This window comes from Octopus sinensis, linkage group LG8 (genome assembly GCF_006345805.1).
Source record: "Octopus sinensis linkage group LG8, ASM634580v1, whole genome shotgun sequence".
Classification (NCBI taxonomy): Eukaryota; Metazoa; Mollusca; class Cephalopoda; order Octopoda; family Octopodidae; genus Octopus; species Octopus sinensis.
The window spans coordinates 106,895,011-106,911,436 of record NC_043004.1 but is presented as its reverse complement, the minus strand read 5'-3'; the positions used below and the strand labels follow the sequence as shown (position 1 = coordinate 106,911,436).

Here is a 16,426-nt window from a genome sequence, read left to right as displayed (position 1 = left end):
CCAAGAGAACAGCATTGGTGGTGTCCATTCATTTCTACAGCTGAGGGAACTGGAGCAATGTGAAATAAAGTGTCTTGATCAAAAACACAGCACACAACCTGGGCTGGGAATCGAATTCACTACCTCATGATTAAGAGCCCAACACTCTAACCACTGAGCCATGGACCTTCAGTAATACGTCTTGTTAAATACCTGAATGGTCAATGTAGCAAAATATACCTTTCTCATTGTAAATTTACATCAAAACATTGATTACTTCCTTTTTCTTCTACATAAACATGTGTTAATTTATGCTTTGTTTGACATAAGTTTTAGAGCATTCAGAATGGTTTAAATTACCATCTTTTGCTTTGTTTTGATTTATGAGGAAATATGATAATATCTATTGATCTCCATATACAGAGTCCAGTAAAAAAATGTATACACACATCAGGAAAAGGAAAGTCTGTATGAATATTGGATCTAGTTTTTTTGCATTCGCAAAATATGCGTTTTTTAAAAGGAAGTAAAAACTCTGAAAATTGGCTATAATAATGTAGACTTCCAGTCTCATTGCTTTGAAGGTATGATGTTGTGGAGAAAAAAATTGGGGAAAAAATTACAGAGGTTTAAAAATATTAAAAAAAACTGTATTTTTAGCCAATAGCAAGAGAAAAATTTTCTGCATTTAGCAGAGCAGTGTCAACTTTAAGGTTGTACCCTGTGAAATTAATAGTTTAGTGTCTGACCTGTTCATTGTAGGTTTCTAAATAAATAGAAATACCTAATAAAATCAGCATGTATCATCTTGCTGTTTCCTTTGTCTCTTCATTGATTGTATTTAAAAAATTTTTTTATTTGTTATATTAATATATATTTGCCTTTACATGTGTTTACTTCATGAGTATTTCAGTATTACGTATACCTGTCATGTATTTGTGTATACCATTAATTTGTAAGTGCCTCTGTGTGTGTGTGTGTGTGTGTGTGTGTGTGTGTGTGTGTGTGTGAAAAGGGAGTGTCTGTCTCCCAAACTCCAAAGTTGAGTAACGTTTTCATGCTTGGATTTGTAAACTATGATAAGAATAACACTGGTCAACAAAGAATTTGTCCCAAGGAAAAGAATATCTGTATCTTATATGTTTTTGCATGCAGAATTCAAAAATAATGTCAAATTATCTGCATCACCCACAGTTTCTCTGTTCCACATGATAACTCTCTCAGTTCCTGTTAACTGGGCTAAATTTCAGTTAAGCTGTTGAAATGTGAAGCTAACAGTTTAAGAAATACTCCAAATTTAAATTTTTATGACTAGAATTAACCTAGTGAAATCATAGATCCAGTTATCTGAGTCAATGAGACTCAAAAATATATAAAATAGAAAATACTATAAAAATACTAACACACAGAAGCACAGAAAAAATATGTAATATACTAAACACACAGAAAAATTAAAAACAAAACATGTAGGTGCAAAGAATCTCGTGGTGTGAAGAATCAAGTGTGAAAAGTCAACATAGACAACAGCAGCAGCACAGACAACAGTGAACCACAACACTGTGTGCAGTTGCCATGGTAACAAGCTGCTAATGCCAAGCTTTCCGTTGATTGGCTAAAATTACCCAAATTTCCCAACTTTAATTCCAAATAACATCAGATTCTTTCATTTATGAGATAAAGTGATTGGTTGATCATAATCAAAATTCAGAGTTGCATCGAAATTGAAAGCAATCTGAGCATAATTAAGTAGGGCTCATTACGCAAATAAGAAAGACTAGATCCTAAATATTTAACTTCTACAAGTACCTCCATAAATATAAATACCTCTTTCAATGTTTTATCAAATTGTGATAACACTGAATAAATTGCAATAACACAGAATTAAAATACAGATTTTATATCAGGGTATATCAGCCGAAACATGTTGACAACAAACAAGATGAGGACAAAAATCTGTCAAATGTAAATAATGTAAATACAGAATTAAAATACAGATTTTTCTTTTCCTGAAGCGTGTATACATCTTTTCGGTGGACTCTGTATTTGTGCTTCTTTAAGAATGTAAGAAGTAAAATTTAAATATTTATTTTCATTCTTACTTACAAACGGATTATAAACTTCTATTACCTTACATTTTGAATTGTTTTTTGTAATTTAGCATTATACATAACATTACTCAACTTACAGAATTCAGGGTTAAGTATTGTTTTCTCCTTTTTTAGAAATCTACATAAAAATATACCATGGTTATTTGTGCATAAGTCACATTCTTTCATGCTTGATTTGAAATGAAAAAACAAACAACAACAACAGAGTGCTACACACAGAGCAATCTGTTGTAAGATTTAACTCTGAATTAAGAGGATGATTTATGCAGGAGTAAATAGAGTATATTTTAAGAAATGGCTTGTTATAAATGAAATAAACTCATAAAAATGTGGTACTGCCAAGCTGATACCTTTTTTAATCATTTTGCTTTTTCTAAAATATGATTTGTTGTTATTTTCAGTGGGACATTTATGGATCTTGTCCAGTGAACTATGAATTTTCAACTAAAAAGAAATGGACCATTCACACCGACCTTGATATTACCAACTGTGATCTTCACAGCTACTTTAAATACCAGTTCACTCTCAGGAGTCATATAAAGACTTTAGCAGGAGGTTTTCATGTCACAAACTTAACTGAGGTGTGTACCAGTTCCTTAATATTTCGAATTACCAGGGCGGCAAGCTGGCAGAATCATTTGCATGCCAGGTGAAATGCTTAGCGGTATTTTGTCTACCGTAACGTGAGTTCAAATTCCACTGAGATTGACTTTGCCTTTCATCCTTTTGGGGTCGATTAAATGAGTACCAGTTACGCACTGGGGTCGATGTAATCAGTTTAATCCCTTTGTCTGTACTTGTTTGTCCCCTCTATGTTTAGCTCCCTGTGGACAATGAAGAAATAAATATTTAGAATTACTAGTCTGAGCTAGTAATGAATGGCAACCTTTAGGAATTTTCTCATTTTACAAGAAATATTGATTAAATCTCTTTCAAATTACTCCCTACTTTCTTAAAAATGGAAGGACACATTAGGTGGCTTTTATTATGCACTAGAGAAGATTTCATGACCTCAACTAGACTAAAGAACCTTCTCAACGGTGTGGATGTGTAGGAAGAGGCTTGCCTCCCGACCACATGATTCCAGGTTCAATCTCACCATGTGGCACCTTGGCAAGTATCTTCTACTATAGCCTTGCGCTGACTGAAGCCCTGTAAATGGATTTGGTGGATGGAAACTGGGTTCTCATTCCTAAGGTATTTTTTGATGTTATTATTATTATTAATATTATTAGTCACTGACTGGAATTGAACTCAGAATCTTGGGATTAGTAGTCTGCGCTCTTATCCACTACACCATATGCCTGTAGGCAATTGTGAATTTTAGGGCTTATAAATCTAATATTTTCCTATCCAAGACACCTAATGAAGGCTGGAGGGTCTATCAGCCAAAACATTGTGTTAACAACAAACAAGATGAGGGCAAATATCTGTCAAATGTAAATAATGTAAATAATGTACGTAATTCATCATCTCTTAAATATAGAACTGTAATGTTAGTGAGGTTGTCTTCTCTACAAGAGTAAAGAGTCTTTGCTACTTTATACTGTGCCTTTTTTGCTCAATGCAGCATGATTAAAGGGATAAGTAGCAGACAGAATGGTGTTGGGAGAACCTAGGATGTATGATTGAAAGAACAAGTATATAATGGTAGAAAAACCAGAGTTATTGGTTTGAGGTGGTAGCAAGGAAGAAGGAAGAAATGTTGACGGTAAATATACTTAAAATGTACTATGACATATCACTATGTCATTTTGTGATATGATATATCTCTATTATATTTCTCTGTGATACAGCCTTAATTAATTTGCTTTGTGATATTTTTTACTATGATATTCTGTGATAGATCTCTAACCATGTTGATACTCCATGATATGTTTCTAATTATGCTATTACTCTCTAATATACTCCAAACAATGATACTGCTATATGACTATGATGTTATTCTGAGATATATTGCAAGTTACGATAATGTCTTTTTATTTACCTGACTATGATGGCATTCTATCACATATCTCTTATTATCATTTTGATCTGCTCATTCGTCCGCTGCAGAACCGTTCGTTCCTCCTCTCTATGTAGGGTTGTGGCTGATCGGTATAGGTGACCATCTGGAAGGGATATTCTCATCACTCCTTTTCTGCCAACGGATATCTCCCCGCTTACCGGTGCAAGATCGACTCTACACGGCTGGCGTGTCCCCGAATCTCCGATGCTACTCCGCCCGCCTTTCAGACGCTGCTGCATTCGCCTGCACCTAAGATGTTGATCTATGACACATCTCTAGCTATTTTGTTGATTTGTGATACATCTCTAGCTATGATGTTAATTTGCAATATATCTCCATCTATGATGTTAATCTGTGATATATTTCTAGCTATGACGTATGATATATTTCTGGCTATGCTGTTGCTAACACTTCCCTAATGAAATTAATATTCTATTTACAGTTACAATACCCATTCCAGTCAAAGTTTTCTTGTGATTATAAACTAAATACCAATGATCATATTGAATCTGTCTCTTGCCTTCAAAGGCAAGATTTTGAGGTCCTCAAACACTATGGTAATGTTGAAGCAACAGCTATGTTCAATGTAAGGTGAGTATAACAAATATAATGATAGACAACTTAATAGCTAACTTAAACTGGCTATATCCAACCCAAACTTTTTAACTGTTTTACATTAAAACTGACCAGAATGGGCCTCTCACACCTTCCCTAAGAAGGATGAGGCTGTGTGGTAAGAAGCTTGCTTCTCAACCACATAGTTCTGGGTTCAGTTCCTCTGCATGGCACCTTGGGCAAGTGCCTTCTATTATAGCCTCGCACTGACCAAAGCTTTGTGAGTGGGTTTGGTAAACAAAACTGAAAGAAGCTTGTTGTATATATATATATGTATGTGTATATATATATATATATATGTGTGTGTGTATAAATTTATATAAATAAGGATAAGATCAATATTTAAAATACCGATCTTATCAGGTGGCCAGTATGGGAATAAAAACCTTTCAAAGGTAATAATTATTTAAAATTATAATTTAGGGTATCTAAGAGATACCACCACGCTTGAAATAGCAGACAAAAACTTGACTCTAAAACCACATTAAATGTTCATATAGCACCAGGAGAGAAGACAAAGAGACAAAATAAACTAGCAAAAATTACTGGATAATTTCTGGCTTTGCATAAGAAATGCTTTGCCTTCATCAGTGGAATACACTCAGATAGCACATAAATACAAATATATATATATATATACAACATATGATATACTTACATATACGAAGGTATACATACATATACATGCACATATGCACACGACCAGTTTAAATTATCTGCCTTAAAACTCCTCGTGCAATATGGTCAGAATAACACTGCAGTGAATATAATGCATATATGTAAGTATATCGTATGTTGTATGTGTATATATATATATATATATATATATATATATATATATATATATATATATATATATATGTATTTATGTGCTATCTGAGTGTATTCCACTGATGAAGGTAAAGCATTTCTTATGCAAAGACAGAAATCTGGGATCTGGAATTATCCAGTAATTTTTGCTAGTTTATTTTGTCTCTTTGTCTTTTCTCCTGGTGCTATATGAACATTTAATGTGGTTTTAGAGACAAGTTTTGACTGCTATTTCAAGCGCAGTGGTATCTCTTAGATACCTTAAATTATAATTTTATATATATTTATAAATATATATATATATATATACAGTGGCGGCCAAATGTTCAGAACGGTATTGTTTTCGTTAGAAAAGTAGATATAATTTTTTATCAAAGTTGTTTCATATTCTATAATTTTCACAGACAATAAATACGATATTATTTGTTATTGCCTGAGATTTTGGTGTAATTTGAGAGGATAATACAAAAGTTATGGATGATTTAGTGATTTACTGCAAAACCCATGGCGGCCAAAATTATCAGAACGGTTGCTTTTACTCCGTGTTTTAGTATATTTAACCGGCGAACTCTAATGTTTTGAATTTGTTTACGTGACGGTTCGTTTACTAAACATTGGTAAGAATATTTGCAGTGTACTTTGTTAATATAATTCCTCTTACTCCGTTACCAATTCGTCAGCAGATTATTAAGCTTCGAAGGAAGGATAATTTAAGTATTGGATCTATTGCAAAGATTGTTAACAAGTCAAAAAGTGTTGTACACGGTATTCTTAAGGTCTACGATGATTGTGGTTCGTGTGAAGCAAGAAAGTTTACAGGTAGGCCAAGAAAAACGACCAAGAGAGAAGATCGTGCTATGGTAAAGTTGGTTAAAAAGGACAGATTTAAAACTGCTGCTGCTGTTTCTCGGAAAATGAGCATTGTATTGAAGAAAACTTTATCTCGAAAAACTGTGTCTCGTCGTTTAGTTGAACATGACCTACAAGCAAGAGCACCTGCAGTGAAGCCACTGATCAGCTCCAAGAATAAAAAGTGTCGTCTTACCTTTGCAACCAAACATGTGTTGTGGTCTCAAGAAAAATGGCAAACGGTTCATTTCAGTGATGAATCTAAGTTTATGTTATTTGGCTCAGATGGGAAAAGGTACGTTCGTAGAAAAGTAGGTAAAAAATTGTCACCTAAATGCCTTAAGACTAGTGTTAAATTCGGTGGAGGAAGTGTCATGGTTTGGGGGATGATATCTGGAGATGGTCTGGGCCCTTTGATGCGATTACATGGAAAGGTAAATGCAGGAGTTTATAAACAACTTGTAAAAGATCATGTCTTGCCTGTGCTGAGAAATTCAACTAAGCGACCACCCATATTCATGCAGGACAATGCCCCATGTCACAAGGCTAAGGTGGTCATGAACTTCCTTAAGGCTGAAAAGGTTATTGTTATGGATTGGCCTGCTCAAAGCCCAGATCTCAATCCTATTGAAAATGTATGGAATATTCTAGGAGAACGTTTGAAAGCCAGAAATCCTAAAACAACTGAGCAATTATGGAATGCCCTTCAGGAAGAATGGAATAAGATCACCCAGCAAGAATTTGAAAATTTAATTTCCTCATGCAGTCAAAGATATCAGAGTGTGATTGAAGCTAAAGGGATTCGCACTAAATATTAAATAATTCCAGTATTCTCTGTCATTTTTGATTATTTTGTTATTTTTTCAACCGTTCTGATCATTTTGGCCGCGATGGGTTTTGCAGTTAATCACTAAATCATCCATAACTTTTGTATTATCCTCCCAAATTACACCAAAATCTCAGACAATAACAATTAATATTGTATTTATTGTCTGAAAAAATATAGAATATAAAACTACGTTGATGAAAACTTATACTTACTTTTCAGACGAAAACAATTCCGTTCTGAACATTTTGGCCGCAACTGTATATATACATACATATATGTGTGTATATCTATGTGTGTGTGATTTTTGTTTGATCACTTTTAAAACATTAATTAAATGATTATGGCGGTCTGCATACCACGTCTGGCACTACTATTGCGCAGCTTTGCTGCAATTTTCTTGTTTCTTCTGATTTTGAACTTCCATGTTATTTTTTATTTATTTCTAATTAATTTCTTTCTTTTTATTCATTCAGCCAATCTTTAGTATTGAAGAAAGTAGCGAAAGGAAAATCAAATTTGAAATTACCAACAGATTCAGTTCGGAAAACAGCCCTGCCTTTTGAATTTGAAGCTGACAAAATAGAAAACCCTTCAAGTGTTTCGGAAATAGTTGAAGAGTTGGATAAAACTGTTGATGCTTATGAGAATGATGAACTGAATACGATGTCAGGGCATTTTTTTAATTTAATTAAAATGACCAGAAGCACAGATGAAAAAACTCTTGAAAGAGTGTTTTCTAAGTTCAGTAATTGCCCTCGCAGTGATGACCAATGTCGATTAGGAATTGCTGTGAGTTGATCTCCTTTGTTATTCTAATTTTCTAAGATTTTTCTCATCTTATGTCTTTCATTTGTTTCAGTCATTGGACTACGACCATACTGGGGCACCACCCTGAAAGGTTTTTAGTTAAACAAATACCCCCCCCCCCAGTACTTAACTTTTCAGCCTAGTACTTATTCTGTTATTCTGTTTTACTGAGCTGCTAAGTGAAAGGGATGTAAACAAACCAACACCAGTTGTCATATAGTGGTGGTGGTAGTGGGGTACAAAAACACACACAAAAACATATACATACACATACACACACACACACACACACACACACACTGCGTGGCACCTTGGGCAAGTGTCTTCTACTATAGCCTCAGGCCGACCAAAGCCTTGTGAGTGGATTTGGTAGACGGAAACTGAAAGAAGCCCATAGTATCATCATCATCATCATTAAACGTCCGTTTTCCGCGTTAGCACGGGTTGGACGGTTTGACCGGGGTCTGGGAAGCCAGGAGGCTGCACCAGGCTCCAGTCTGATCTGGCAGTGTTTCTACAGCTGGATGTCCTTCCTAACGCCAACCACTCCGCGAGTGTAGTGGGTGCTTTTTACGTGCCACCTGCACAGGGGCCAGAGGAGGCTGGTAATGGCCACGATCTGTTGGTACTTTTAACGTGCCACTGGCACGGAAGCCAGCCAAGGTGGCACTGGCATCGGCCACGTTCAGATGGTGCTTTTTATGTGCCACTGGCACTGAAGCCAGTCGAGGTGGCGCTGGCAACGGCCACGTTCAGATGGTGCTTTTTATGTGCCACCGGCACAGGTATCACAACTACTATTTCCATTGATATTTATTTCGATGTTCATGTACTTGACTCAACAGGTCTCCTCAAGCACGAGATGTTCTGGAATCCATGGTACTTTGAATGGGAAGGGGCTATGCGGAACTGGTGCAGGAAGCAGCCCGGATCTTTGCAGTCACAGCACATCTCCAGAGATCTTGGTCCTTCGCCATTGCCTTAGTGAGGCCCAACGCTCTGAGGTCATGTTTGACAACCTCATCCCATGTCTTCCTGGGTCTACCTCTCCCCCTGATACCTTCAACTGTTTGGGAGTGGCACTTCTTCACACATCTCTCCTCATCCATCCACAGTACATGACCATACCATCGCAAGCGTCGCTCTTGCACACCACATCTGATGCTTCTTATATCCAGCATTTCTCTCAGGGTGCTTACCCTCTGTAGTGCACGCACACTGACATTATACATCCAGCGGATCATGCTAGCTTCATTCCTTTCAAGTCTACACATGACCTCTGCAGTCACAGCCCATGTTTCACTACCGTGAAGCATGGCAGTTTGCACACATGCATCATACAATCTACCTTTCACTTTGAGCGAGAGACCCTTTGTTGCCAGTAGGGGTAGAAGCTTTCTGAACTTTGCCCAGGCTATTCGTATTCTAGTGGTGATACTCTCTGAGCATCCACCTCCATTACTAACTTGGTCACCCAAGTAGCGGAAACTATCAACTACTTCGAGTTTCTCCCCCTGGAGTGTGATGGAATCTGTTTTCTGAGTATCTGTGGTGTCTATTGTCCCTGTGCATCTGCCGCACATGAAAGCTATCTTATCAGTTAATTTCCCTTTGATGTTGCTGCACCTCTTATGCATCCATAGCTTACACTGGGTGCATCTTATGGAGTTTCTACCTACACCTTTCCTACAGATCGAGCAGGGCCACCTGCCTGAGGGGGTGTGTGCTGAGTTCGCCTTTCTGCTTACTATAACTTTGGTCTTTGCTACATTTACTCTAAGGCCCTTTGATTCTAACCCATGCTTCCACACCCGAAATTTCTTTTCTAGTTCCGGTAGTGATTCTGCTATGAGAGCCAGGTCATCAGCACAGAGGAGCTCCCAGGGGCAACCTGTTTTGAATTCCTCTGTTATTGCCTGGCGGACTATGATGAATAAAAGGGGACTGAGGGCTGAGCCTTGGTGTACACCTACTTCTACCCAGAATTCTTCACTATATTCGTTGCCAATCCTAACCTTGCTGACAGCCTCTCTGTATAGGGTGTGTACAGCCCTTATTAGCCATTCGTCAATCTCCAGTTTCTGCATCAACCACCAGATAAGGGATCGGGGGACCCTGTCAAAGGCTTTCTCCAAGTCCACTAAAGCTATGTAGAGGGGTTTATCTTTAGCTAGGTACTTCTCCTGCAGTTGTCGGACCAGGAATATAGCATCAGTGGTGCTTCTACCCAGCACAAAACTGAACTGCATCTCATCTAAGCAAATTCTCTCCCTAATGAGATGGGTTATGACCCTCTCTGTGACCTTCATCACCTGATCCAACAGTTTAATACCCCTGTAGTTATTTCTATCTAGAGCATCACCCTTAACCTTGTAGCAGTTGACTATGGTGCTGCTACGCCAGTCATTGGGTATGACTCCATTATGAACTACCTGGTTTACAATGCGGGTGGCTAGGCCAAAGCCCACATAACCAGTGTGTGTATTAGTTTGTGTGTTTGTGTTTGTCCCCCAACATCGCTTGACAACCGATGCTGGTGTGTTTACGTCTCCATAACTTAGTGGTTTGGCAAAAGAGACTGATAGAATAAGCACTAGGCTTACAAAGAATAAGTTCTGGGGTTGATTTGCTCGACTAAAGGCAGTGCTCCAGCATGATCACAGTCAAATGACCGAAACAAGAAAAAGAGTAAAAGATATATACACACACACACACACACACACATATATATACAGATACACACACACACATACATATATATATACAGATACACACACACATACATATATATGTACATACATACACATAACAGCAATATATAGTATACAATAAATTCAAATATATGTATAGTATGAGTTCCCACAAAGTTTCCATCAACTAAATTCAGACACAAGGCTTTGGCTATAGAAAAAAAGACACTTTTCCAAGGTGCTGCACTGTAGGACTGAACCTGAAAGTTCATAGTTGCAAATCAAGCTTCTTAACCACACAACCATTCTTGTGATTTTGCAAAGTAACTTAAGTTCTTCTACTTATTGACTTATTCGTGTCTGTGATAATATATCTGAATATGTAAGGACTGGACAATCAGAATCATTGGCACACCAGGCAAAATGCTTGGTGGCATTTCATCTGTCTTTGAGTTCAAATGCTGCTGAGGTCAACATTGCCTTTTATCCTTTTGGAGTCAATGAAGTAAGTACCAATTATGTACTGAAGTTAATTTAATCGACTTATCCCCTCCCACCAAAACCTGCTGGCCTTTTGCCAAAATTTGAAACCATTATTAATATCATCATCATTATTATTATTATCATTATTATTATCATTATTATTCAGTAGTTTTATTTTTATAGCGTGCTTTCACTTCACTACCGAGTGCAGCTCTGTGTGCCTTGGGTATGTGTTGTGATTTGTTGTGATGCTCTGATGGTTATTGTATGGAAAGTGTTCTGCGTAGGATGTGTGCAGTGCCTAGTAGTGCAATTTTCTGTATGTTATATGTGTTTGTAAGTCCTGGTGTTTTTGTTATGTATTTTTTTTATCATTATTATTATTATTATTATTATTATTATTATTATTATTATTATTATTATTATTATTATTATTATTATTATTATTATTATTATTATTATTATTATCATTATTATTATCATTATTATTATTATTATTATTATTATTATTATTATTATCATCCTTATTATTATTATTATTATCATTATTATTATCATTATTATTATTATTATTATTGTTATTATTATTATTATTATTATTATTATTATTATTATTATTATTAATGATAATTATGATGACGATGATGATTATTATTATTATTGCCACTAATAGGCTTTGAAGGAGATAATATATATTGATGTCCTAAGTAACTGCGGAGAGAAGAAATGTATTAAAGCTGTTGTGAAAAACTTGGCCAAACTTACTGAATGGAAAAAGAATAACTTCTTACTCAATCTGAACCTCTATTCCGATGTTGATGAAGAGATGCTCAATGATTTACTGGTAAGATATATTTTATTTGTTCATATAAACACTCTGTGCATTGTTACATGAAGCAGGTGCTTGGAACAGGCTAAAATAAATGTTTATCTTTCTGCACAAAGCAAAAGTTGGAAAAGATATGAAATAATAATATTTAACATGTGACAAGCTTTCCCTCTTGTTCTGCTCTAAATAACGACTGGTGTTTTCCATACTCATTAGACTATCATTTCCAGGAGTTACAAACTATGCTTTGAAAGAGAATTCACCAAATATTTTAATGATTATCAGCTAATTTGTTTTTGTTTGCAAGGTTTTTGATGTGAACTTCTGTGTTAAAATACTTTTGTTTTTGAATTTCAAGAAGATCATTGTACCAACAATAAATACACACACTGGTTCCATTTCAGTCCTTTTATTTGTCAATAGGTTAATTACTAAACCAATTAACTAATAGATAGCTTGATTAATTTTTTGGTTAATCAATCAATCTGTTAGATTTGTCATAGTCATTTGCATGGCTTTGTGGTTAGGTGTTTTAGCTCGTGATTGTAAGGTCATGAGTTGAATGCCAGGTGGAATGTTGTGTCCTTGAGCAAGACACTTTATTTCATGTTGCTCCAGTCCACTCAGCTGGCAACACTGAGTTGTACCTGAGCCAGCCTTGTCACATTCTGTGTCACACTGAATCTCCCTGAGAACTACATTAAGGGTAAATGTGTCTGTGGAGTGCTCAGCCACTTGCACATTAGCTTCATGAGCTCGCTGTTCCATTGATCAGATCAACTTGGACATTTATCATTGTAACCAATGAAGTGCCACTTATTAGTGCTTTTGTTGCCATTTGTGGGGCATATTATTGGAGAGGTCACAAATGGCGACAAAAGGACTGATATATTGATTAACCAAGCAACTGATTAGTAAATGGATTAAATAATTAAACCAATTGACAAATAAACAAACAATAAAGAAGTGAAACAGAACCAGTGTGTGTGTTTATTATTAGCATAATGACCCTCCCAACAGATAACAGCTAACCATTGTTTTCAGTAAGAAGTCATCATCTTGACACATAATTAGATTGCTAGAAAGCCAATGGTATAATATGCATTGTCATCTTCATCACCATTTTATATTTTATTTTTATTTTTACATGCTGGCGTGGGTTGTATAGGTCAGTCCTATCAAAGCTTCTTGCCACACTTTCCCTTATCCTTTGTTATCTCCCTTTGCATGGTTCAGCATACTGAGATCAACCCTAACCATTTTTACCTCGTTTTACCTTGCTCTTCCTGTTCCACTCACTTGCATAACTTGGCACTCCTTTAATAAGCTGTCATCCAAAGGAGGTAAGCTGGCAGAAATATTAGCATACCGGGTGAAATGCTTAGCAGTATTTTTTCTGTCTTTATGTTCTGAGTTCAATTTCCGCCGAGGTCGACTTTGCCTTTCATCCTTTCGAGGTCAATAATTTAAGTACCAGTTGCATACTGGGGTCAATCTAATTGACTGGCCCCCTCCTCCAAAATTTTGGGCCTCATGGCTACTATTGTTCACATGCTTACTCTGACCCAGAGGAATAGCATCTGCCAGAGTTCCAATAATTGGTTAATTAGCAATTACAGGAAGAAACTACAAATACAAATGTTCATTGCCTTGGGAATGAAAAATGTTAAGAGAGGAAACCTCAACAGCAAATCAAGGAATTTAATTCCATAGGTGGTTCAATGTCCTCTGGCAACTCCAGGGTAGGTGGAGTGCAATGCCCTTCTGGCAACTCCAGGGTAGGTGGAGCTCTCCAGCCCTGTAAGGCAATCCACCTAGGAGATGGCCACTTCATTGTAAAACCTACAAGTTATTGCTCACTGCAGCTGTCTTAACCAGTTGAGGCACTGTAGTCAGACCTCTCCAAATTTAAAGAATGGGATCAGATTGTGTGGATTAACTCTCACTTTAAATCTACTAATTGCAGACAAGAAGAAAAGCCATGCAATATCAAAGATCAGTTTATATAATCCCTTGAAGGCATGCTACTCTACTTCATGTTCTTTGGATAGGAAGAAACTTCCATCATTTTTGCCAACACTACATAATTTACAGTAATCTTGTACCATTTACTCCAACATGTACCATTTATACCATTTAGACCATCACTGAACAGTTAGCTCAACACTATGCAATTTTCATCAACACTGTATCATGTATTTCAACATTGAGCCACTTAATCCATCACTGTACTGCTGGTGGCACATAAAAAGCATCCAACATATTCTATAAAGCCATTTGCATTAGGAAGGGCATCCAACCATAGAAACCACGCCTCAGCAAACAACTGGATTCTGGATAGCTCCCTGGTAGGGAAGTTCTCTGGCTGGGCAGCTCGCTGGTTGGGAAGTTCCCTGGCTGAGCAGCTCCCTGGCTGGGAAGCTCCCTGGCTGGGCAGCTCCCTAGCTGAACAGCTCCCTGGCTGTGTAGCTCTCTGGTTGGTCCAGCTCCTGTCAAACCCTCCAACCCATGCCAGCATGGAAAACAAACATTAAATGATAGTGATACACTGTTACTGTTTCCTGTCAGCCACTCGTTGCCTTAACTCATTAACATTCAAACACCATTTCTGGCCAAAATATTTTACCTGTTTTATCTTCAAACTGGTCAGATCTTGCCTCTCACACTTACCCTACAATGACATTCTAAAAATAAACAATCATATCATTGAAGTCTCAAAGCTACAAGGTAAAGCATAACTGGTTCAAATCTATGTGAATAGATAAACATTACATTTCACAGAGAACTCCGAATGCTAAAAGGTTCAAGATAAATTATAATGAAATCTTTTGTTGTCTTTTAACAGAACTTTTGTAAAAAAGAAAAGTTGAACAGTTGTACAACATTAACAAATCTTGTTGTTACCTATGCCAAGACAGCAAATCCTCATCAAATAAAACAGGTGAGTATTCTATATTTGGGTTATTGGTTTATTTACAGTTGCAATGTTCTATTGGATATAGAATTCTCATTTTATTTAAGTGTATATATCTTTCTTGACAGTGGGGTAGGATTGAAGTTAAAGTTGGAGTCACCCCTCACCCAAGTTCTGGAGTTCTAAGATTGTTGCCAACTTGCAGGTAGTCGGTCAGTCTATTTCTAGATACTTCAGGCATAAACAGACATTTCAGATAAAATATTTATAAAATTATCTCTTCAGACTTATATTTCCATTAGGTGGGCTACCTTCTCAGATAAATAGAGATATGATTATATTCAGATAGGAGATCCCATCAGCCTTTAATCTAAACTAAAACATCTGTTTTACTTTCACATGGATATTGTTAATTTTAAGAAGACAGTTCTCAATGCAAACAAACCTCTTTTGAAGGTACCTAGCAAGGTATAGTCATATATTGCTGAACTACCAAATGACAGAGATTCTATTCAACATTCGGTTTGGTAGAAACAGTAGCCAAATCTCTCTCAAATTACAGTCTGTTGTTCTAAAAAGTAAAGAACGCTTTAGATGTTATAGGCCAACATATGTCTGAAAAGGTAAAAAAAAAAATGAAACAGTTGTGACCATTGATCATTGGTCTGCTGGATTAAGACTAAAATTGGGCTAAATTACAACATTTTAAGGGAAACACTTGTGTGTTGAGAGTGTTGCTGTACTCCTTTACCAAATGCAAGCATTGATGTCTTATCAGGCAGGAAAGCAGCATTTTAGGTGTTTCAGCTCCACCCACCATACCACCAGAACTAGCCTGGGCCATCCACTGATGTAAGTGACAAAACCCCTGCACAACAGCACAATCACTATTAAGTTAAATATTGCACCACTTGGCCAGATGTTGTGACTCTAGGCCAGATGTTGTGACTCTAGACCAGATGTTGTGACTCTTGGCTAGATGTAACACCTCTTGGCCAGATGTTATGACTCTAGTCAGATTGTTTCTTAATGCTACTTCTTGCTGCACCACTCCAACTCTGTGATGAGGAGTGGCTTGCTTTCTCAGCAAGTTGCAACAATTTTCTGGCAACATGCAGCATCCTTTTAATCCTTTACAGCTAGTCTGAGCGTACTTAGCATTGAGTGAACCCTGGTTCCAACAAATCTTCTTACGAAGGAATGCTGAAAAGGTTCTGACTTTAGGTAAAAGAAACTACAAGATCAATTATGATTTTATTCAACATATTTCCTTCTCAGATTCACACACTTATTGTAATGGTTCTTCAGTTTTTCTGAGCTCTGTAAAAGAACTCAGAAGGTGGAGTTTCCTTTAAAGCCAGGAACTTTGCAGTACCCTCTCGTAACATCTACCTCTACAGGTAGGGATATTGCTGGCCATCCATTTTTTCCAAAGGGGTCAACCAACTCACTGTAGAATTATTACTTTAGTTATCTCTATATTACATTTATGAATTTGTGTTGAC

The 16,426-nt window shown here is 36.7% G+C and overlaps 1 protein-coding gene across 1 annotated transcript in view; it reads left to right on the top strand.

Moving 5' to 3' along the window:
- Window positions 1–16,426, top strand: part of LOC115214893 — a 142,568-nt gene that overhangs the window by 38,964 nt on the left and 87,178 nt on the right. Inside the window, exons 6-10 of the mRNA XM_029783924.2 lie at window positions 2,489–2,668; window positions 4,538–4,686; window positions 7,672–7,987; window positions 11,852–12,022; window positions 14,853–14,948. Of these exons, the coding sequence (XP_029639784.1) occupies window positions 2,489–2,668; window positions 4,538–4,686; window positions 7,672–7,987; window positions 11,852–12,022; window positions 14,853–14,948 (912 nt within the window). The remainder of the gene's footprint in view (window positions 1–2,488; window positions 2,669–4,537; window positions 4,687–7,671; window positions 7,988–11,851; window positions 12,023–14,852; window positions 14,949–16,426) is intronic.